The sequence below is a fragment of the Chiloscyllium plagiosum genome, unplaced genomic scaffold (genome assembly GCF_037043375.1).
Source record: "Chiloscyllium plagiosum isolate Xiang-an unplaced genomic scaffold, Cpla_swu_hap1 HiC_scaffold_43, whole genome shotgun sequence".
NCBI lineage: Eukaryota > Metazoa > Chordata > Chondrichthyes > Orectolobiformes > Hemiscylliidae > Chiloscyllium > Chiloscyllium plagiosum.
The window spans coordinates 31,670,980-31,694,140 of NW_028270181.1; the positions used below are offsets into that span (position 1 = coordinate 31,670,980).

General features: G+C 42.6%; 1 protein-coding gene across 1 annotated transcript in view; it reads left to right on the forward strand.

Annotated features, from left to right (window-relative positions):
* Positions 1 to 23,161, forward strand: part of tm9sf3 (transmembrane 9 superfamily member 3) — a 155,816-nt gene that overhangs the window by 121,869 nt on the left and 10,786 nt on the right. Inside the window, exons 12-14 of the mRNA XM_043678647.2 lie at positions 13,977 to 14,123; positions 15,583 to 15,666; positions 19,326 to 19,402. Of these exons, the coding sequence (XP_043534582.1) occupies positions 13,977 to 14,123; positions 15,583 to 15,666; positions 19,326 to 19,402 (308 nt within the window). The remainder of the gene's footprint in view (positions 1 to 13,976; positions 14,124 to 15,582; positions 15,667 to 19,325; positions 19,403 to 23,161) is intronic.

The window sequence follows — 23,161 nt, forward strand, 5'->3', positions numbered from 1 at the left end:
TTCACTTGTTACCATTGAAGTGGAAATTTCATTCAGCCACCTTTTGTTGAGACAATTAAAATTTTTAATTCACAGCGCATTAGGGAAATTTAACATGGAAGCATTTGTAAAATTGTAAACTCAACATATTGTTTCATTATTTGAAGATGTGTTGTCAGATTACAACTTGTTTTATATCCTTTCTGTTTAAACTTGTGTTCAATCAAGGTTCAGCCTTGGGGCAAAAAGTCCAAGCCAAATCTAGTTCTTGATGTAGTTTAACTGTAGTAATTCCCATTCTACCTTTAATGAAATTGAGTGCCTACATCTCGAAACTATCCCTACCTTATGCCTGAACTTGTGCTTCAGTGATCAAAGAAAGGGCACAGCAAGATCCTGCCTGGATGTGAAATAAATACAATTGGAGACATTTTGCTTTGTGAAAAGAGAGTTTTAATAAATTGTTTTCGGTTTGCTTTCTGTCCTGAAGTTGCTGACTCTTCCTGGGATTTAGTTCTGAGACTACTAGTCAGTGGGAATTAGAGAAACAAATATGCAGGGAGATTGGGGAGACTTGCAGGAGCAATAGGATTGTCACAGTAGGGGATTTTAATTTTCTTTCCACCAGTTAGTGAAGGTAAGACTAGAAGGATATGACAGATGAATGCGTGGCTGAAGAATTGGTGCTGGGGGCAGGGATTCAGATTCTTAGTTTGTTGGGATCTTTTCTGGGGTAGAGGTGACCTGTTCAAGAGGGACAGGTTGCACCTGAACTGGAGAGGGACCAATATCCTGACTAGTAGATTTGCTACTGCTACAAGGGAGGGTTCAAACTGGATTGGCAAGGGGGTGGAATCCTCAATAGCAAGGAGACAAGTGCAAAGCTGGAAGGAGATACATACAGTAATCAGAAACCGCAAGTTCAAGAGAGAGAGGTCAGGCTGCAACACGACAGGGAGGGAGGAATGCCTGTTGGATTAAATTACATCTATTTCAATACAAGAGGGCTGACAGGTAAGGCCAATGAAGTCAAGATGTGGACAGGTGCGTGGGTCTGTGATATTATAGCCATTACTAAAACATGGCTAAGGGAGGGACAGGGCTGGCAGCTTAATGTGCCAGGGTACAGGTGCTTTAGGCAGGAAGTGGAGGAAGAGGGGAGAGGGAGTTTCATTTTTGATTGGGGGGAGTGTCACAGCAGTCGTCAGAGATTAAATAACTGAGGAATCATCCAGTGAGATTTTGTGGGTGGAGCTAAGAAATAAGGGGATGATCAGGCCCCCAAGTAGTCATGGGGAATTAAAGGAACAAATACAAAGGGACATTGGAGAGACTTCAGGAGCAATAGAGTGGTCATTGAGGATATTAATTTTCCAAACATAGACTGGGACTGCCAATGTGTTAAGGACTTAGATGGGGTGGATTTAAGTGCGTTCAGGAAAGTTTCTTCAAGCAGTATATAGAGGACCCTACTTGGGAAGAGGCAAAACTCTTGGGGAAATAGGGTAGGACAAGTGACTGAGGTGACAGTGGGGGAGCACTTTGGGACCAGTGACCATACTTCTATTAATTTTAAAGTAGTTATGGAGCGGGACAAAACTGGTCCATAGATTCAAGTTCTAAATTGGGGCAAGGTGAATTTTGATGAGTTAGACAGGAGCTTGCAGGGCTTGATTGGAGTAGTTTGTTGCAGGCAAACGGGTCTCTGGCAAGTGGGAGGTCTTTAAAAGTGAGATAGCTAGAGTTCAAGATCTGTGTGTTCCACTGAACGTGAAGGGCAAATTTGGCAGGAGTAGGAAACCCTGGATGACCAGACAAAATGAGGCGTAGCTCAGGTTCAGACAGATGGAATCAAGGGAATTCCTGGAGGTGTATAGGGAATACAGCAGTTTACTGAAGAAGAAAATCAGGAGGGTGAGAAGGGAGCATGAGATAGCTTTGGCTGAGAAGATTTAGGGTGAATCCAAAGAGATTCTTTAAGTATATTAAAGGAAAAAGAATAACTATACCAAAGTGGACATGTATGTGTGAAACTGCAGGAGGTGGTCATGGTCCTTGACAAATATTTCTCCTCTATCTACTGTGGCGAAAGCCATGAAGACTTGGGAACTTGGGGAAGTTAGTGGCAATATCTTGGGAACAGTTTATATCACAGTAAAGGAGGTTTGAACATATTAGAATGTATGAAGGTGGATAAATCTCCTGGGTCCTGACCCGATATCCAAGAACAATGCAAGAGGCTCGAGAAGAAATTGCAGAGGCCCTGCCTGACACATTTTCATCATTGTTAGCCACAGTTAAGGTCTCTGAAGACTGAAGGGTAGCAAGAGGATTTCATTAGGTGTAGTCCGCATGGCTTTGTGAGTGGGAGATCCTGCCTCACAGATTTATTAGAGGACAAGGTTCCCCATGAGAGACTGGTTAGCAAGGTTAGATCTCGTGGAATTATAGGGAGAACTAGCCATTTGGATACAGAACTGGCTCGAAAGTAGAAGACAGAGGGAGGTGGTGGAGGGTTGTTTTTCAGTCTGGAGGCCTGTGACCGGTGGAGTACCACAAGGATCAATGCTGGGTCCACTACTTTTTGTTATTTATATAAATGATTTGGATGTGAGCATAAGAGGCATAGTTAGTAAGTTTGCAGATGACACCAAAATTGGAGGTGTAGTGGACAGCAAAGAAGGTTACCTCAGAGTACAATGGGATTTTGATCAGATGGGCCAATGGGCTGAGGGGTGGCAGATGGAGTTTAATTTAAATAAATGCAAGGTGCTGCATTTTGGAAAAACAAATCAGAGCAGGACTTATACACTTAATGGTAAGGTCCTAAGGAGTATTGCTGAATGCAGGATCGTAGCTCCTTGAAAGCAGAGTCGCAGGTAGATAGGATAGTGAAGGCATTTGGTATGCTTTCGTTTATTAGTCAGAGTATTGAGTATTGGAGTTGGGAGGTCATGTGGCTGTACAGGACATTGGTTGGGCCACTTTTGGAATATTGTGTGCAAGTTTGGTCTCCTTTCAATCGGAAGGATGTTGTGAAACTTGAAAGCGTTCAGAAAAGATTTACAAGGATGTTGCAGGGGTTGGAGGATTTGAGCTATAGGAAGGGGCTAAATAGGCTGGCGCTGTTTTCCCCTGAGCTTCGGAGGCTGAGGTGTGACCTAATAGAGATTTATAAAATCATGAGGGGCATGGATGGGGTAAATAGACAAAGTCTTTTCCCTGGGGTGGGGGAGTCTACAACTAGAGGGCACAGGTTTAGAGTGAGAGGGGAAAGATATAAAAGAGATCTAAAGGGCAACTTTTTCACACAGAGGATGGTGCATGTATGGAATGAGCTGCCAGAGGAAGTGGTGGAGGCTGGTACAATTGCAACATTTAAAAGGTCTCTGAATGGGCATATGAACAAGAAGGGTTTGGAGGGATATGGGCTGGGTGCTGGCAAATGGGACTAGATTAGGTTTGCCTATCTGGTTGGCATGGCGAGTCACAGATAGGTAGAGCAGTGACAAAGCCTTTTGGCACACTGGCCTTCATCAGTCAGGGTACTGAGTATAGAAGTTGGGAAGTTATGTTGCAGTTGTGCAGGACTTTGGGGCAGTACTTGGGAGTTTTGTGTTCAATTTTGATCACCTTATTTTAGGAAGGTTGTTATTAAACTGGAAAGAGTGCAGAAGAAATTTACAAGGATGTTGCCAGGACACAACGGCATGAGTTATAGGGAGAGAGGTTGGACAAGCTAGAATTTTTTTCCTTCGAGCGTAGGAGACTGAGGGGGATCTCATAGGGGAATCTCATAGAAGTGTATAAGATCATGAGAGGCATGGATAGGGTGAATGCACTCAGTCTTTTTCCCAGGGTTGGGGAATCGAGGACTAGAGGGCATCAGTTTAAGGTTAGCGGGTAAAGAATAAATGGGAACCTGAGGGGCAACTTGTTTACACAGAGGGTGGTATGTATATGGAATGGGCTGCCAGTGGAAATGGTTGAGGCAGGTACATTAACAATATTTAAAAGGCATTTGGACAAATACATGGATAGGAAAGGTTTAGTAGGATATGGGCCATGTGCAGGGAAATGGGGTTAGCAGAGTTGGGCCTTTTGGCCCAAAGGGCCTGTCCCAGTGCTGTAGGACTCTGTGACTACTGTTTCCTCATCAAAGTGCCCATTTTTGGTGTTAGCCAGTTATTTAACTTCTGTAGGCATCACACCTAGCTCCAATCCCGTTTCACAAAAATCACAGAATAAAAAGCAGCAATAAGACCGTAGTGAAATAGTTTCTTTCCTCCTGAGGCCAATTAGAACATCAGTAGCTGTTCTGACAGATGTGTGGGCATGTGTTGGCAAATCTTCTGTTTCTGTCCTATTTTTCATTGTGTTTTCTCCTTGCAAGTTAATGCAGTGGCTCGAAATGCACCTTGTGCTCTTGATTTCTAAGTTGATCCATCTCCTCTGATCATTATTGGGAATACTGTTGGATGCACCATTCTATCAATATGCATTTTTGAAACTTCGGAAAGTTTGAAAATGTGCTTGAGACAGTTTTTGCTTGGATAACCTGATGTAGGGTAACAAAACCAGTGTTACTTGACTCTTGTATTGAAATAGCAGGATGCAGCATTTTCACTTGTACTTCAGTTGAAACATAACAGTCAATGTGGAAAATCGATAATTAGATATTTTGTTCTGTAACAATTTGAACCAGAGGAGGGAGGAGCAGTTTCAACATGCAGTTTTCACTCATCCAGTGTTGTCATTGTTTTAAACTACGTGACTCAAGATTTTGTTTTACTTATACAGTGGGCTAGGAGGATACTGACAAGGTTAGTATTTATTGTCTACCTTATGCCTTCTGACTCGTCCTGTAGATGGTGGACAGGCATCGGTGAGTCACTAGACGCATATTGCCCAGCTTCTGACCTATTCTAGCTGTTGCCTTCATAGGTCTGGTCTGGTACAGTTTACTTTTTGGACAATGCTGCTCCCCAGGAAGATGGTGAATTTAGCAGTGCTGATGCTGAGTTGGTTTACCTCTGCTTTGTTGGAGATGGCCATTGTCTTGCACTTGTGAGCTGCAAATGTTTCTTATCTCAATGCTGTTTAAGTCTTGCTGCATTGGAGCACAGGTAGCTTTGGTATGAGGCATTACAAATGGGCTTGAACATTGCAGTGATCAATGGATGTTTCCACTGAGGATAAAATGTCATTTGCTGTAGAAACTGGAGATGATTGGACCAAGTACACATCACAGAGGAATTCTGGGGCTAATGTACTTGATGTCCAACAGCCACAACAACTTCCTATGTGTTAGAAATGATTCTATTGTTATGATCCTAGCTGACTTTTCTACTGGAAAAGTCAGATGCCAGATTGAAATTTGCTTAATGGATCATATTTTTGTTCAAGTCTTCATTCACTGAAACGTAAGCAGATTTTATTTGACGATTTATGTTATCATAACAATAATAACAATAAGAGTGTTATACAAAATAAGCCAAGATATAGAACATAGAACAGTACAGCACAGAACAGGCCCTTAAGCGCACGATGTTGTGCTGACCACTGATCCTCATGTATGCACCCTCAAATTTCTGTGACCTTATGTATGTCGAGGAGTCTCTTAAATGTCCCCAATGACCCTGCCTCCACAACTGCTGCTGGCAACGCATTCCATGCTCTCACAACTCTGTGTAAAGAACCCGCCTCTGACATCCCCTCTATACTTTCCTCCAACCAGCTTAAAACTATGACCCCTCGTGTTAGTCATTTCTATCTCAATATAAAAGTTTGTTTTGTTGTGTGTTTTAAGATCTCTCGAAACCTCATCTATTTCCCAACATGATCGCCTTACAGCATTTCAAATCCAGAGAAATTATGTCTATGTCAAGTCTTTAGGCTTGATGTAACGGGGCAACTGGGAAGAAGCAGTTAAATGTAAAGTCTGCTTATGTGAATATTCATAAAACGGAAAGCTTAGACTTTCTTGGTTTCTTCATTCTGTATTAATTTCTAACCAAACACCCCGGTCTGATTTAGAAGTTTCACAAGTTGTCAGTTGCACCAAGGTCACTTAGCTTTCAATTAACTGCTCTATACTTTCTCGGAGAGAAACCACATTTGCTTCTGCCCCAGTCAGGTGTCTCCAAAATTGCCGTAAATGCTCTCAATCTTTGGGTTTTTAAGTTAAAATTGTTCATTGACTATCCTAAACCTAAATCAAGGTAATACATTGTGTTTACTACCTCTGTCATAAACCAGACAGTATCAACAATCATTCATTAACACTCTTGGGGAGTTGAAGTCACCTACTCTCTGACACATGCTGTATTGGATCACTGTTCCAGCAAGGATGGTCTAACACTTCACAAAAGTAACCAACACTAGTTTGAAATGCAGACTCTAAAAATGGTAATAGAAATACACAAATCGTATGCCTTTCATCACACTATCCTGTGGAGCATTTTCCACTAATCCCATTGACTTTAACCTTACTCTGGCTCCTCGTGCTTGGCCAAAGGCTCTTTTGTTGAGGGCAGTCATTCACCTGAACATTCTTTTCCATGTTTGGACCAAGACTGTAATGAAGTGTGTAGCTAAGTAGTTCTGACATAGACAGATAACTTCTCTGGATTTGAAATGCTGTAAGGCGATCATGTTGAGAAATAGATGAGGTTTTGAGAGATCTTAAAACACACAGCAAACAAACTTTTATATTGAGATAGCTTGGCTTATTTTGTATAATACTCTTATTGTCATTATTGTTATGATAACATAAATCGTCAACTAAAATCTGCTTATGTTTCAGTGAATGAAGACTTGAACAAAAATATGATCCGTTAAGCAAATTTCAATCTGGCATCTGACTTTTCAACTAGAAAAGTCAGCTAGGATCCTAATAATAGAATCATTTCTAACACATGGGTGGGCAAGAATTTGTGTGTATTTCATTTGTAGTGAATAAAATTGACTGATGATTGGCATCTTAGGAGGCAGAAATGGATTATCTATTCTGTGCTTCTGGTTGAAAATGGTTAGAAATAGTTCAGTGTTGTCTTTTATATTCATGTGCATCTCTATCATCATTGTTCATGGAGCAGCACCCTCTGGTTGATTAATTGTCCACTCATCCACAAATGGGTTTGACAGGACTCTGGAGCTTGGGTCTCATCCTTCAGGAGGCCATGTGAACCTGTACTGCCATTCGGTGAGATGAATGTGGCGCAACTCTAAATGCCTGTCTTTGGCCCTTAAAGTTCTGTTAAACAAAAGTATTATCTCACATGTTTGTGGGATCAGTTCATTCTGTTTACTGCGTGCTGCTTCTGCTGTTAGCACACACATGTGCTGTGTGGCAGCATCACCATGGTGGCACCGCATTTTTAGATATGTCTGGTGGTGTTTGGGACTGTTTTTCTACACTCATTGAACAGGGTTTGATCTATATAGATTAGATTACTTACAGTGTGGAAACAGGCCCTTCGGCCCAACAAGTCCACACCGACCCGCCGAAGCGTAACCCACCCATACCCCTACATTTACCCCTTTACCTAACACTACGGGCTCTCGACTTGCTAGTGATGGTACAGTGAGAATAATCCCAACTGCTAAGTTCAAGATTACGATGAATAAAATTCTGCAGCTGGTAGCCCACAACAATTCTTGGAGTCCAGTTTTGTGCAATTAGATCCGTCCTAAAATGACCAAATTAGCACAATGGTGATGTCATGCAACATAGAAGAGGGCATTCTGTGTCAAGGTGAACATGTCCAAACAGACTCTGAGATTGCCACTCCTACCAATTATGATCATGGACATATGCATCTGTAACAGACTTATGAAGTTGAGGTTAACTAAGTTTTTCTCTTTCTTTACTCTCCCCACCACCTGTCACAAGATCAGTCTGGCAACTATGCTTTTAGACTGCCAGGAGCCATTCTGGTGCTAACCGTTGCAGTCCCCAGTCTGTGTCCTTACTCTTGGTATTCCACATGTAGTACTGATTCATTAACTGAGCATTGGATGATAGATGGCAATCAATCTCATTCATTGTTGACTTGATATCATGAGGCTTCCTGGAAATGCTGAGGGGCCACTGCCTCCTTAATGTACATTCATGACTGATTGCTGTCATCTCTCTTAGGATAGGCGATATACCCAAATATGTTGGATAAATCTGCAATGTTATCTAAATGTTATGGGCGGCACGGTGGCACAGTGGTTAGCACTGCTGCCTCACAGCGTCAGAGACCCAGGTTCAATTCAAACGTGGAGTTTGCACGTTCTCCCCGTGTCTGCGTGGGTTTCCTCCTGGTGCTCCGGTTTCCTCCCACAGTCCAAAAATGTGCAGGCCAGGTGAATTGGCCATGCTAAATTGCCCGTAGTGTTAGCTAAGGGGTAAATGTAGGGATATGGGTGGGTTGCGCTTCGGCGGGGCGGTGTGGACTTGTTGGGCCGAAGGGCCTGTTTCCACACTGTAAGTAATCCAATCTAAAAGGCTTGATTCTGAAAGTAGATTATTGAGCTGATGCTTTACTAGTAGAATAGAATCGCTATAGTGTGGAAGCAGTCCATTCAGCCTATCGAGTCCACACCAACCATCTGAAGAACATCGCAAGCAGAGCACCCCCCCCCCCGCCCAACCCCATACCCATAATGCTGCATTTCACATGGCTAACTTAATTAACCTATGCATCCATTGACACTATAGGCAATTTAGCATGGCCAGTCCTGCTAGCCCACACATTTGTGGACTGTGGGAGGAAACTGGAGCACCCAGAGGAAATCCATGCAGACACGGGCCGGATATGCAAACTCCACACAGACAGTTGCCCGAGGCTGGAATCTAGCTATGGTCCCTGGCACTGAGAGGCAGCAGTGCTAACCACAGAGGCACTGTGCCATCCTAAATCTCTGTGACCACAACCTGGTTCTGAAGAAGGGTCACCAGAGTTGGAATGTTTAATTTTTTTTGTTTATCCACAGATCCTGCCAGACCTCCTGAGTTTCTCCAGCAATTTCTGCATTTGTTTCAGATTTGTAGTTCTTTGTTTTAAGCCTGTGCAACTGGATCAGCCTGAACTAGAGTGTTGCATCCAGTTTTGAATGCCATACTTTAGGAAGGTTGGAAAGACAGCAAGAGAATGCGGAAAAGGTTTGTGGGAATGGTTCCAGAGATTCAGTTATGCAGAAATATTGTATAAGTTGAGGTTGCTCTGTTTGGAGGCAGAATTGAGAGAGATTTGATTAAATTATTCAAAATTGACTGGTCTGGACATTTTAGATTAGGAGAAAGCTGCACAAATTTAAGGTAAGTTGACAAAAGGAGCAATGGTAAAAAGAAAACATTTTTTTTCCACAGAGGTTAGAATGGTTAAAATCTGGAGTGCACTGCTTTGCAGTGTGGAGGAGATGGGTCAATTGAAGCTTTTAAAAGGGAGCTGCATAATAATCTGCAAAGAAAGTGTTTGCAGAGCTATGGGGAAGATGCACAGGAATGGCACTAGGTGAATTCTACTTCAGTCAGCACAGATACAACAAGCCAAATAACCACATCAGGTCCTGTAACCAACCTGTGAACCTCAAAGAACATGTAAATTTGATTGGGCTAGGTGTAAGTTTGTAAAGTCCACACCTGTGTAGTCCAGTGCTCAGTCCAATTTTAGACTTTTTCATAAACATGTAATACAAATAAATGGCTTGCTAGGCAATTTCCGAGAATTCTAGGTCATCCTCGTTGCTTGGGATCTGGAGTCACTTATAGGCTAGGCTAGATTAAGATGGCAGGTCTATTTCCCCCAAAGAAAACACATATTGAGTATTTTACAACTTTGCAGTAGTTTTGTGGTGCCAGTTAATGGTAGATCTTTATTCCAGAGGTGAGAGTTGATGCAGATCAGGCAATAGCAAGCAGTAGGCCAGCTAGTGGGAAGGATTTTACTGGAAAGGAACCAAGGGATCAGTTCAAGTGTGTTTGCTTTAATGCAAGGAGTATCAGGAATAAAAGTGATGAACTTAGAGCATGGATAAGTACCTGGTGCTATGATGTGGCCATAACAGAGACATGGGGCAGGAATGGTTGCTGGATGTTCCAGGGTTTAGAGCATTTAAGAAGAATAGGGAAGGGGGAAAAGAGGAGGGGGTGTAGCAGCACTAATCAGAGAGGGTATAACAGGTACAGAAGCTTCCATTGTTGAGGAAGATCTGCCTACCGAGTCAGTATGGGTGGAAATTAGGAACAGCAAGGGAGCAGTCACCTCGTTTGTGGTTTACTACAGGCCCCCCAATAGCAGCAGGGAGATGGAAGAAAGCATAGGTCGGCAGATTTTGGAAAAGTGTGGACGTAGTAGGGTTGTTGTAATGGGTGACTTTAACTTTCCCAATATTGATTGGAACCTCCTTCGAGCAGAAGATTTGAATTGAGCTGTTTTAGTAAGGTGTGTTCAGGAGGGTTTCCTAGCTCAGTACGTTGACAGGCTGACTAGGGGAGAGGCCATTCTAGACTTGGTGCTCAGAAACAAGCCAGGGCAGGTATCAGATCTTGTGGTGGGAGAGCATTTTGGTGATAGTGACCACACTGCCTCACATTCTACATAGCTATGGAGAAGGGGACGCTTAGGCAAAATGGGAGGAGATTTAATTGGGGGAGAGTAAACTATGATGCGATTAGACATGAGTTAGGAAGCATGGACTGGGAGCAATTCTTCCATGGTGAAGACACTATAGACATGTGGAGACTGTTTAAGGAATAGTTGTTACGAGTGATGAATAAATATGTCCCTCTGAGACAGGCAAGGAGGAGCAAGATAAAGGAACCTTGGGTGACGAGGGCGATGGAGCTTCTTGTCAAAAGGAAGAAGGTTGCTTACATAAGGTGGAGGAAGCTAAGGTCAAGCTCAGCTCTAGAGGATTACAGGCAGACTAGGAAGGAGCCCAAAAATGGTCTGAGGAGAGCCAGGAGGGGGCATGAGAAAGGCTTGGGAGAACGGATTAGGGAGAACACAAAGGCATTTCACACTTATGTGAGGAATAAGAGAATGGTCAAAGAAAGAGTAGGGCCGATCAGGGATAGCATAGGGAACTTGTGTGTGGAGTCTGAGGAGGTAGGGGAAGCCCTAAATGAGTTTTTTGCTTCTATCTTTACGAAAGAAACGAACTTCAAAACCTTTGAAGAGCAGGTGTGCATGCTGGAATGGATAGAGGTAGAGGAAGCTGATGTGCTGAAAATTTTGTCAAACATTAAGATTGACAAGTCGCCAGGGCCGGACCAGATTTGTGCTCGGCTGCTTAGGGAAACGAGAAATGCAATTGCTTCGCCACTTGCGAAGATCTTTGCATCCTCGCTCTCCACTGGAGTCATACCTGAGAACTGGCGAGAGGCAAATGTAATTCCTCTCTTCAAGACAGGAAATAGGGAAATCCCCGGCAATTACAGACCAGTAAGTCTCACGTCTGTTGTCTGCAAGGTGTTAGAAAGGATTCTGAGGGATAGGATTTATGACCATCTGGAAGAGCATGGCTTGATTGAATGCAGTCAACACGGCTTTGTGAGGGACAGGTCATGCCTCACAAACCTTATCGAGTTCTTTGAGGATGTAAATAAAAAAGTTGATGAGGGTCGAGCTGTGCATGTGGTGTATATGGACTTCAGCAAGGCATTTGATAAGGTTCCCCATGGTAGGCTCATTCAGAAGGTCAGGAGGAATGAGATACAGGGGAACTTAGCTGTCTGGATACAGAATTGGCTGCCCAACAGAAGACAGCGAGTGGTAGTAGAATGAAAAATATTCTGCCTGGAAGTCAGTGGTGAGTGGTGTTCCACAGGGCTCTGTCCTTGGGCCTGTACTGTTTGTAATTTTTATTAATGACTTGGATGAGGGGATTGAAGGATGGGTCAGCAAGTTTGCAGACAACACAAAGGTTGTTGACATTATAGAGGGCTGTTGTAGGCTGCAGCGGGACATTGGCAGGATGCAGAGATGGGCTGAGAGGTGGCAGATGGAGTTCAAACTGGATAAATACAAAGTGATGCATTTTGGAAGGTCGAATTTCAACGCTGAGTACAGGATTAAGGATAGGATTCTTGGCAGTGTGGAGGAACAGTGGGATCTTTGTGTGCCGGTACATAGATCCCTTAAAATGGCCACCCAAGTAGACAGGGTTGTTAAGAAAGCATATGGTGTTTTGGCTTTCATTAACAGGGGGATTGAGTTTAAGAGTCGTGAGATCTTGTTGCAGCTCTATAAAACTTTGGTTAGACCGCACTTGGAATACTGCGTCCAGTTCTGGTCGCCCTATAATAGGAAAGATGTGGATGCTTTGGAGAGGGTTCAGATTAGATTAGATTAGATTACATTACAGCGTGGAAACAGACCCTTCGGCCCAACAAGTCCACACCGACCCGCCGAAGTGCAACCCACCCATACCCCTACATTTACCCCTTACCTAACACTATGGGCAATTTAGCATGGCCAATTCACCTGACCTGCACATCTTTGGACTGTGGGAGGAAACCGGAGCACCCGGAGAAAACCCACGCAGACACGGGGAGAACGTGCAAACTCCACACAGTCAGTCGCCTGAGGCGGGAATTGAACCCGGGTCTCAGGCGCTGTGAGGCAGCAGTGCTAACCACTGTGCCACCGTGCCACCCACAAAGGAGGAGGTTTACCAGGATGCTGCCTGGACTGGAGGGCTTATCTTATGAAGAGAGGTTGACTGAGCTCGGACTTTTTTCATTGGAGAAAAGGAGGAGGAGAGGGGACCTAATTGAGCTTTACAAGATAATGAGAGGCATAGATAGAGTCGATAGACGGAGACTATTTCCCAGGGCAGAAATGGCTAACATGAGGGGTCATAGTTTTAAGCTGGTTGGAGGAAAGTATAGAGGGGATGTCAGAGGCGGGTTCTTTACACAGAGTTGTGAGAACATGGAATGCATTGCCAAGCAGCAGTTGTGGAAGCAAGGTTATTGGGGACATTTAAGAGACTGCTGGACATATGGTCACAGAAATGTGAGGGTGCATACATGAGGATCAATGGTCGGCATAACATCATGGGCTGAAGTGCCTGTTCTGTGCTGTACTGTTCTATGTTCTATTTATTTGAATTACTGAATTTAAATCTTGCAGCTCCCTTGGTGGGATCTGCATAAATTTATTTTGTAAAATAAAATGTCTGCAGACAATTCAGAGTAAATGTAAATTCAACAGAGAGCCTCACTAGGCATGTTGAGGTATTTTGTCAAGAGTTTCTAGCACCTTAAAGGAGAAAAAAGACAGTTAGAGATATATTTGAAAACGTCTGCTGCAGCAGACGAGGACATATCCATCTCGTGCTCCAGAATGAGATGAGTGTGGATGTCTGAGGGTTTTGGGACTGGCAGAGGGTAGAGGTGAAAAGAGACAAGATCATGAAAGGAGTTGAAAACGAAGAGATGAGCATTTCAAAAGCAAGGTATCACTTCACTTTGGGTCCAGACTGTCAACCCAAACTTCTAGTTGACTAACATTAAATAAAATTCTGGAAGTGTTCAAATGGTGTAACAGCATGCATGATGGAAGAAACATAATTACCATTTCCATTTGATAAGCTTTGTTAGGACTGGAATTACTCTGCATTCCTGGCCCTTTAACACAGCCACTAAGCTACTAAGCCCATGGTCGTTAATGCAGGCGTATCAGTGGCAATTGTTGTAGGTAGTTTGAGGTGATTGCTCAATAAATGTTTCAATATTAAAGAGTGTTAGTTTAAATATTTTTGTGACACGTTTTGGTGCTAGTTACTGAATTAATTGCAGCAGTGCATGAATCAACGTCCTGTCTCCCTTTGTGTAAAGTAGAAAACCAGGTGTATCAGTTAATGTGTATTATGGTGTGAGAGAACAGATTTGTGTACAATAATTGTGCGATATTATATTACCTCTGGGCCTAATCATTTGATCAAATTAAGCAGATTATTTGGAAAATAAATTTATTTTGGGTAATTTTCTCTTTTTTTAGGTACTTCATCTTCACTTCATTTTGGGCCTACAAGATTTATTATGTTTATGGCTTTATGATGCTAGTCCTGGTTATTCTCTGCATCGTGACAGTCTGTGTGACCATTGTCTGCACTTATTTTCTGCTCAATGCTGAAGATTATAGGTGGTAAGTTGAAGTGCTCCTATCCATCTGTTTAAACCTTGGCAGTAGTTAATCCGACCTGAGTCTGAAATTTATAATAGAGTCATAGTTTGCAACAACTAGAAACTCGGTCCAACTAATCCATGCCGACTAGATATCCTAAACTGATCTAGTCCCATTTGCCAACATTTGGCCCATATTTCTTTCATCCATTCCTCTTCATGTATCCATCTGTGTGTCTTTTAAATGTCTTAATTGTACCTGCCTTCTCCACTTCCTCTGGCCGCTCATTCCATATGTGCACTACTCTCTGCATAAAAAAAGTTGCCCCTTGGGCCATTTTAAATCTTCCCCCTCTCATCTTAAACCTGTGCCATCTAGTTTTGGAATCCCTTACCCTGGCCAAAAGGCCTTGGCTATTCACCCTTTCCATGCCTTTCATGATTTTATAAACCTCTAAGGTCAACTCTCATCCTCTGAAGCTCCAGGGAAGAAAGGCCCAACCTATTCAGCCTCTCCCTATAGTTCCAATCCACCAATCCCAGCAACATCCTTATAAATCTTTTCTGATCCCTTTCAAGTTTCACAACAATGTTTCTATAGCAGGGAGACCAGAATGAGCGAATACTGCCACTGTCGTAAGCCATGTTCATAAAGCAATCTGATTCTATCTCATTTTCTGATATATACACTTTTGCAGATGATCTGTAATGTTTTTGTTCAAGTGGCAGTTTATGTAGAAACCTAATCACATTTTATCAGTCTTCGAGAGCTTTGTAGTTGCCCCCACCCCCCCAACCTCGCCTTCCTCATAAAGTGCCACATGCTCACTGCTGTGGACTCCTGGCCTTGCACACAAAATACCCATTTCCTGACATGGTTATTTTGACCTTTAATAATACAAATTTATTTTTAACTTTTTTTTGTGCTAAGTATCCTGCTCAGAGTTTAAACCTCAGATTAAAATCATCATTTAAACATAATGACTGAAAGAGCTGACATTGTACTAGTTACATGTAAAACTGACATTTTGTGTGATAAACATCGTAGGATTCTTTGACATTCATTGCAAAAGCATCAACCTTGAACCATTCACCTCCTTCCCACAGCCTATTGCAATAAAGAGCCCCGTACAGAGCGGGGTCAGACCTTTGCCATGTGACTCTGCTTTTTGAATTAGATGCAGCTTTTCATTCAGGACAAAAAAAATCTATCGCACAAAGATCTGTTTCTAAGACAAGACAGGCATAGCTATCAGAATTTGGACTGGGTTTTACATTATAAAATAATGGCTGGTTTAAAACAATTGTGGCACTGTTCTTTTCTCAAACTAAGCTCCACAGATGAGTGCATTTTCTACCTAAAACTGGTATTGTCCTTGAAGTTTGTCTAGTTTATAGAATGTTTTCATTCTCAATTGCATGCTGGCCATCATTCTTGCTTAATGAGTCATTTTTAAACAATAAACTTGTTGCTATTGCAGGCAGTGGACAAGCTTCCTTTCTGCAGCATCCACTGCAGTCTACGTTTACATGTACTCCTTCTACTACTATTTCTTCAAAACAAAGTAAGCAGTTATATTTTATTTTTCATATTAAAGCAACTGTTCCAAAACAAAGTTGTTCATGTTGTCTGGTATTTTGGAGATTTTAAAGTAAAGTTGGAGCAAATTGGCTTTGGAGTATCTTAAAAAATTTAATCTAGTTTGTTATTTTATTCACCTCTGAACTCTTTTTAAATATATGTCTGATTTTGTCAGAGTAGCACTGTACATTGAATTGACAGCAGTGTTATTATTTGCAGTCTTCAAGGTAAGTAAGATGATCTGCTGTGTTTCACAAACACATTAGAAAGCAAGCTCTAATGTGAAGTCACATAGGAGATAGGAAAACGCTTGGCCAAAGAGGTTGATTGATGCACGTGGCTTAAAGGAGGGGAAAAAAAGAGGGGTCAGAGGCAGTTCCAGAGCTTAAGGTCCAGGCAGCTTATAGGAAAGCTTAGCAGTGGTGGAGCAATTCAGAACAGGCATATGCGAGGAGTCAAAATTAGAGAAATGTTGATACTTTGTGATTTTTGAGAAGATTTGTGGTTCAGGTTGCAAGTTTGCTCACTGAGCTGGTAGGTTTGTTCTCAGACATTTTGCCATCATGCTAGATAACATCAGTGAATCTCCATTGAAGTGCTGGTGTTCTGTACTGCTTTCTGTTTGTATCTTGGTCTGTTAAGGTGGGTGATATCATTTCCGGTTCTTTTTCTCAGAGGTTGGATCCAACCCAGGCTTTGGGTCTGCCATGTAGATGACACCTTTGTCATCATGAAATGGAACAAATTAGAGGAAACCGATAATATCATTAACAACATCCTTACTGGCATAAATTTCTCAAAAGAGGAAGAGAACAACACCAGACTCTCCTTCCTAGATGTCACAGTGGAACAAACAGTCAATGGACAACTGCAGACCAGGGTCAACAGGAAAGCAACACTGACAGACCAGATACTCAACCACAGGAGCAATCATCCCAACACCCACAAACTGAGCTGCATCAAGACATGATTTAACTGGGCCACAACACACTGCAGCACCCAGGAACTACGACAATCAGAAGCAAAATACCTGTACAGTATATTCAAGAGCAGTGGATACCCGATAAACGCAGTCTGCCGATTCTGAAACAACAAACCCAAACAAGAAGACACAATATGCCCAGAAACTGTAGCCACACTAGAGATGGCTACCAGACTATTCTGACCCTTTGGCATCATGATAGCCCACAAACCTACCAATACACTGAAACAGCTACTGATGAACCTAAAGGACGCTGTACCAACAACCAGCAAAACGAATGTCATTTACAAAATACTCTGCAAGGACTGCAACAAACACTAGATCGGACAGACAGATAAGCAGGATACATGAGCACGAACTAGCCACCAAAAGACATGACACCAGCTATCACTAGTGCACTTACACACAGATGAAGGAGGACACCGTTTCAACTGGGACAGCACATCTAAACAGAGACACACACGGGGATTTCTAGAGGCCTGGCATTCAATAAACTCCATCAATAAACATTATCAGTTTGGACCCCATTAACCCCAATTGGACCCCAATCTCTGAGAAAAAGAAGCAGAAGTGATATCACCCACCTTAACAGACAAGACACATAAGTAGAAAGCGGGACAGCACACTAGTGTCTCACCGGAGGCTCACTGGTGATATTACCAAGCATGGAGAAAAACGTCTGAGAACAAACCGACCAGCTCAACCTGAAGTGTTGTGGAGCCAGAGAAGATTTCGGGGATAGGAAAGGAGCAGACTATGAAGAGTTTGAGAACAAGGTTAAGAATTTTAAAATGGAAGTGTTTTAATCAGGTTAACAGCTGAGCAGTCAGTGAGGACAAGGCTGATGAGTGAATAAAGCTTGAGTTAGGAGCAAAGGCAGCCGAGCTCTGGCTGATGTCAAGTTTAGAGTGGTGGAATGTGGGAGGCCGGTTCGGACTACATTGGGGTCATCAAGTCACCTTTGATCAGTCCACAGGATGAATTCTGTTGGAGATAATAAACTCTTGCAACTATAGAAAAAAGTTTCCTCTGAATGTCAGAGTTGAAAAGGTTTACTTTTCATTTAATGTTGCTCCCTGATTACTCGCGAGCATTATATGACATATTTCTCACCTGTAATAATTTCCAAATTTCGACTGTCCTTTAAGTGTTTCCTCATTCGTTCATGGGACATCTCTATGACTCTAAGTGCGAATCATTGGCTGGGCAAGCATTTGTAGCCCATCTCCAGTTACCTTGGAGAAGGTGGTGGTGCTTTATTGCACAGTTGCTTTCCTTTGGGTGTATGTGCATCCATAGTTGTTAGGAAGGGAGTTGACATGAAGGGACGACAACATAGTTCTAAATCAGGCTGGTGTATGGCTTGAGGATTTGTAGGTGGTGATCTTCCTTGTCTGTTGCCCTTGTCCTTCGAGCTGGTAGATGTTGCAGGTATGGAAGGTGCTGTCAAAAGACCCTGGGTGAATTGCAGTGCATCTTGCAGACAGCACACACTGTTGCCACTGCATTGGTGAAAGGAGTGAAAGTTGAATGTGGTGAACAAGTTGCCAATCAAGTGAGCTACTTTGTCTTTGATCATGTTGAACTTTGAGTGTGTTTGGAACTACACTCATCTGTGCAAGTGGAACATACTTCATCGCACTCCTGACTTGTGCTTCGTAGATGTGCAGGGTTTGTGGAGAGAGATAAGGTAAATTACTCACCACAATTCTTCGCCTTTGATTAGTCTTGTAGCCATAGTGTTGGTGTGCTTGTCCAGTTTGTGGTCAGTGGTAACCCCTGGATGCTTGTGGAGGGAAATCCAGTGAAGATAATGCCACTGAATATCGTGAAATGTAAATTGTAAAATTATCTTTTATTGCTGACAGTCATTACTTGGCAATTGGGGGGAGAGGTGCATGATTTCCAATGCAATTGAGCAATGTTGTAGTTTTCAGCACAGAGGGGTAATACCTGTATGTAGTGAAGTCTGAAAAATTATGACTAAACCAACTTGGAATTTTTCATTCATGTCTTTATTTCTAAGCCAAGGTATATAATCAACTCCTGTAGATTTGAATGTCTTAATTCCCATTACCTTTGCCTCTATTGCTTAAATTCAATAACATCAGTTTCAGGTTCCCTTCCATGGCAAGTGCTTTATCCTCTTTCACTGTGAAAATCTATTGTCAAAATGCACTGTTGATGCTATATCAGTGTCTGCATTTTTACATGCTCAATGTACTTAGTAAAATGTCTAACCCAATTATATTCACAAGTACCAAAGTTTGAAATGTAGCATTTATGCTTCATATTACCAATGATGCCACATCACCAATTTCTTCGAATTTCTCTCAACTGTATTCCTGTATGCATTGAGCTGTCCACAGATGTTTGAACAGTACCTGCATCAAGTCAATACTGAAACCCGTTGTGTCCCTGCGACATCTTCATTTCAAAATTTTAATGTTTTTGAACAAAAGCCATTACATTTGTATTTTGTTTTGGTATAATGATATACTTGTTTGCCTTTCATATAAAGGATATTTTGAATATGTAAGAATAAAAATGCAGAATTTTGTAGGAGAGTTGACATTTACGTGGTAACATCGAGACATACAATTTTGTGTGTTACATATTGAATTTGTGCTACTTGATATTTTATTTTCCCCCCACAACAGGATGTATGGACTGTTTCAAACAGCATTCTATTTTGGATACATGGCAGTATTCAGCACTGCACTTGGGATCATGTGTGGTAAGTATAGTGGAAATATGCAAACCAAGGATAAATTCAAATGCTAAGAAGTTATTGTTGATAAATCCAGAATGGGTTTTACATGGGTTTCATTAAGGTGTGTTCAGGAGGGTTTCCTAACTCAGTACGTTGGCAGGCCGACAAGGGGAGAGGCCATTTTGGATTTGGTGCTCGGCAATGAACCGGGGCAGGTGTCAGATCTTGTGGTGGGAAAGCATTTTGGTGATAGTGACCACAACTGCCTCACATTCTACATATATATGGAGATGGAGAGAAGCAGGCACAATGGGAGGATATTAATTAGGGAAAATGAAACTATGATGCTTTCAGGCGTGACTTGGGAAGCATGGACTGGGAACAATTGTTCCGTGGAAAGCGCACTGTAGACATGTGGAGACTGTTTAAGGAACAGTTGTTGCAAGTGATGCATAAATGTGTTCCTCTGAGACAGGCAAGAATAAAGGAACCTTGGATGACAAGAGCGGAGGAGCTTCTCGTCAAAAGAAAGAAGGCAGCTTACGTAAGGTGGAGGAAGCAAGGGTCTTGCTCAGCTGTAGAGGATTACAGGCAAGTGAGGAAGGAGCTCAAAAATGGTCTGAGGAGAGCCAGGAGGGGGCACAAGAAAGGCTTGGCAGGAAAGATTTGGGAGAATCCAAAGGCATCTTACATGTACGTGAGGAATAAGAGAATGATCAAAGAAAGAATAGGGCAGATCAGGGATAGCATAGGGAACTTGTGTATAGAGTCTGAGGAGGTAGGGGGAGCCCTAAATGAGTTTTTTGCTTCTGTCTTTACTAAAGAAAAGGACCTTGTAGTGGAACGGATAGAGATTGAGGAAGCTGATATGCTGAAAATTTTGACAAACATTAAGATTGACAAGTCGCCAGGGCCGGACCAGATTTGTCCTTGGCTGCTTTGGGAAACGAGAAATGTGATTGCTTCGCCACTTGCGAAGATCTTTGCATCCTCGCTCTCCACCGGAGTCGTACCTGAGGACTGGAGGGAGGAAGATGTAATTCCTTTCTCCAAGAAAGGAAATAGGGAAATCCCAGGCAATTACAGATGAGTCAGTCTCACGTCTGTCGTCTGCAAAGTGTTGGAAGGGATTCTGAGGGATAGGATTTATGACCATCTGGAAGAGCATGGCTTGACTAAATGCAGTCAGCATAGCTTTGTGAGGGGCAGGTCACGCCTCACAAATCTTATTGAGTTCTTTGAGGGTATTACTAGACAAGTTGATGAAGGTCGAGCAGTGGATGTGGTGGACATGGACTTCAGTAAGGCATTTGATAAGGTACCCCATGGTAGGCTCGTTCAGAAGGTCAGGAGAAATGGGATACAGGGAAACTTAGCTGTCTGGATACGGAATTGGCTGGTCGACAGAAGACAGCGAATGGTAGTGGAAGGAAAGTATTCTGCCTGGAAGTGAGTGGTGGTCCACAGGGCTCTGTCCTTGGGCCTCTACTGTTTGTAATTTTTATTAATGACTTGGATGAGGAGATTGAAGGATGGGTCAGCAAGTTTGCATATGACACAAAGGTTGGAGGAGTCGTTGACAATATAGAGGGCTGTTGTAGGCTGCAGCGTGACATTGACAGGATGCAGAGATGGGCTGAGAGGTGGCAGATGGAGTTCAACCTGGATAAATGCAAAGTGATGCATTTTGGAAGATCGAACTTGAAAGTTGAGTACAGGATTAAAGACAGGATTCTTGGCAGTGTGGAGGAACAGCGGGATCTTGGTGTGCAGGTACATAGATCCCTTAAAATTGCCACCCAGGTGGTCAGGGTTGTTAAGAAAGCATATGGTGTTTTGGCTTTCATTAACAGAGGGGTTGAATTTAAGAGTCGTGAGATCTTGTTGCAGCTCTATAAAACTTTGGTTAGACCGCACTTGGAATACTGTGTCCAGTTCTGGTCGCCCTATTATAGGAAAGATGTGGATGCTTTGGAGAGGGTTCAGAGGAGGTTTACCAGGATGCTGCCTGGAAAGGAGGGCTTATCTTACAAAGACAGGTTGACTGAGCTCGGACTTTTTTCATTGGAGAAAAGAAGGAAGAGCGGGGACCTAATTGAGGTGTACAAGATAATGAGAGGCATGGATAGCCAGAGACTTTTTTCCAGGGCAGAAACACGAGGGGTCATAGTTTTAATCTGTTTGGTGGAAAGTATAGAGGGGATATTAGAGGCGGGTTCTTTACGCTGAGAGTTGTGAGAGCATGGAATGCGTTGCCAGCAGCAGTTGTGGAAGCGAGGTAATTGGGGATAGTTAAGAGACTGCTTAAATTTGCAGGTTCGTTTACCTTACATGAGGATCAATGGTCAGCACATCAATGGTCAGCTGAAGGGCCTGTTCTGTGCTGTACTGTTCTATGTTCTAAAGCATTTGACAAGGTTCCACATGACAGACTGGTCCAAAAAGCAAAAACCTTTGGGATACAGGGTAATGTGTCACTTTGGATCCAAAGTTGGTTTAGTAACAGGAAATAAAGGGTAATGGTCAATGGCTGCCCTTGCGAATGGAAAGCTGTTTCAAGTGGTGTTCCGCAGGCGTTGATATTGGGACCCGTGCTGTTTGTTTTATACGTTAACGATTTGGACCAGAACATGAGGGGCACAATTGGGAAATGTGCAGATGACACAAAAAATGGCCATGCAGTGGATAGTATAGAAGATAGTGCAAGCTCCAAAATGATATAGATGAGTTGAGCGAATGGGTAGGGAGTTCATTCCTGTCAGCTGGCAGATGGAGTTCAACTCATCAGAGTGTGAGGTAACGCACTTAGGGAGCTCAAACAGTAAAAGGGAATGCACAGTAACAGGAATATACTGAGAAAGGTAGATGAACTGAAAGATATTGGTATGCAAGTGCAAAGGTAGAAATACAGGTAGGATTAAGTAGGCATACAGAATGCTTTTCTTCATCAAAAGAGGTATAGAAGACAAAAGTAATGATGAAACTGAGGCCACACTGGAGTATAGTGTGCAGTTCTGGTCGCCACATTTCAGGAAGAATGTAATTGCTCCGGGGAGAGTGTAGGGAAGATTGTTTCCATGGCTAGAGAATTGTACCTACAAGGGGAGACTGGGGAATTTCAGTTTTCCTTGGAACAAAAAAGGCTAAGGAGTGACATCATTGAGGTATGTAAAATTGTGAGGGGGAGTGTTGCAGTCGACAGGTGGAACCTGTTTCTCTTGGCAGAGACTTCAAAAAACAGGGATCATAGATTCAACTAAATGGCAGAAGGATTAGAGAGGATGTGAAGAAAAATATTTCTACGCAGAGGGTGGTGATACCTGAATTAATAGTGGAGGCAGAGACCTTAACCTCTTTAAAATTACCTGGATCTGTACCTTAAGTGCTATAGGCTGCATGGCTATAGACTGTGTGCAAGAAGATAGGATTGGAAAGGGCATCTGGGTGTCTTTGGATCAGCACTAAACAGCTGTCTTATCCCAGTAATTACTCTTGTGAACCTTGGTTATGCTGGCTTCCAATGGTAGGGAGACAAAAATGGACGCAATATACTCTGGATGTGGCCTCACCAAAGTCCAGCACAATTGCAGCTGGGCCTCTTTACTCTTGTGTTCCAAACCATTTTCAGCAAAGGTCAATGTATCATTTCCTTTCCTGTTTACTTGTTATACTTGCATGTTAACACTGTGTTCTATGTTTGGAGACACCATCAATTATTCACCATTTTAAAAATGATTGTACTTTTGCAGAAATTACCTCAGCTTCATCTGCAGCTTTCTTATT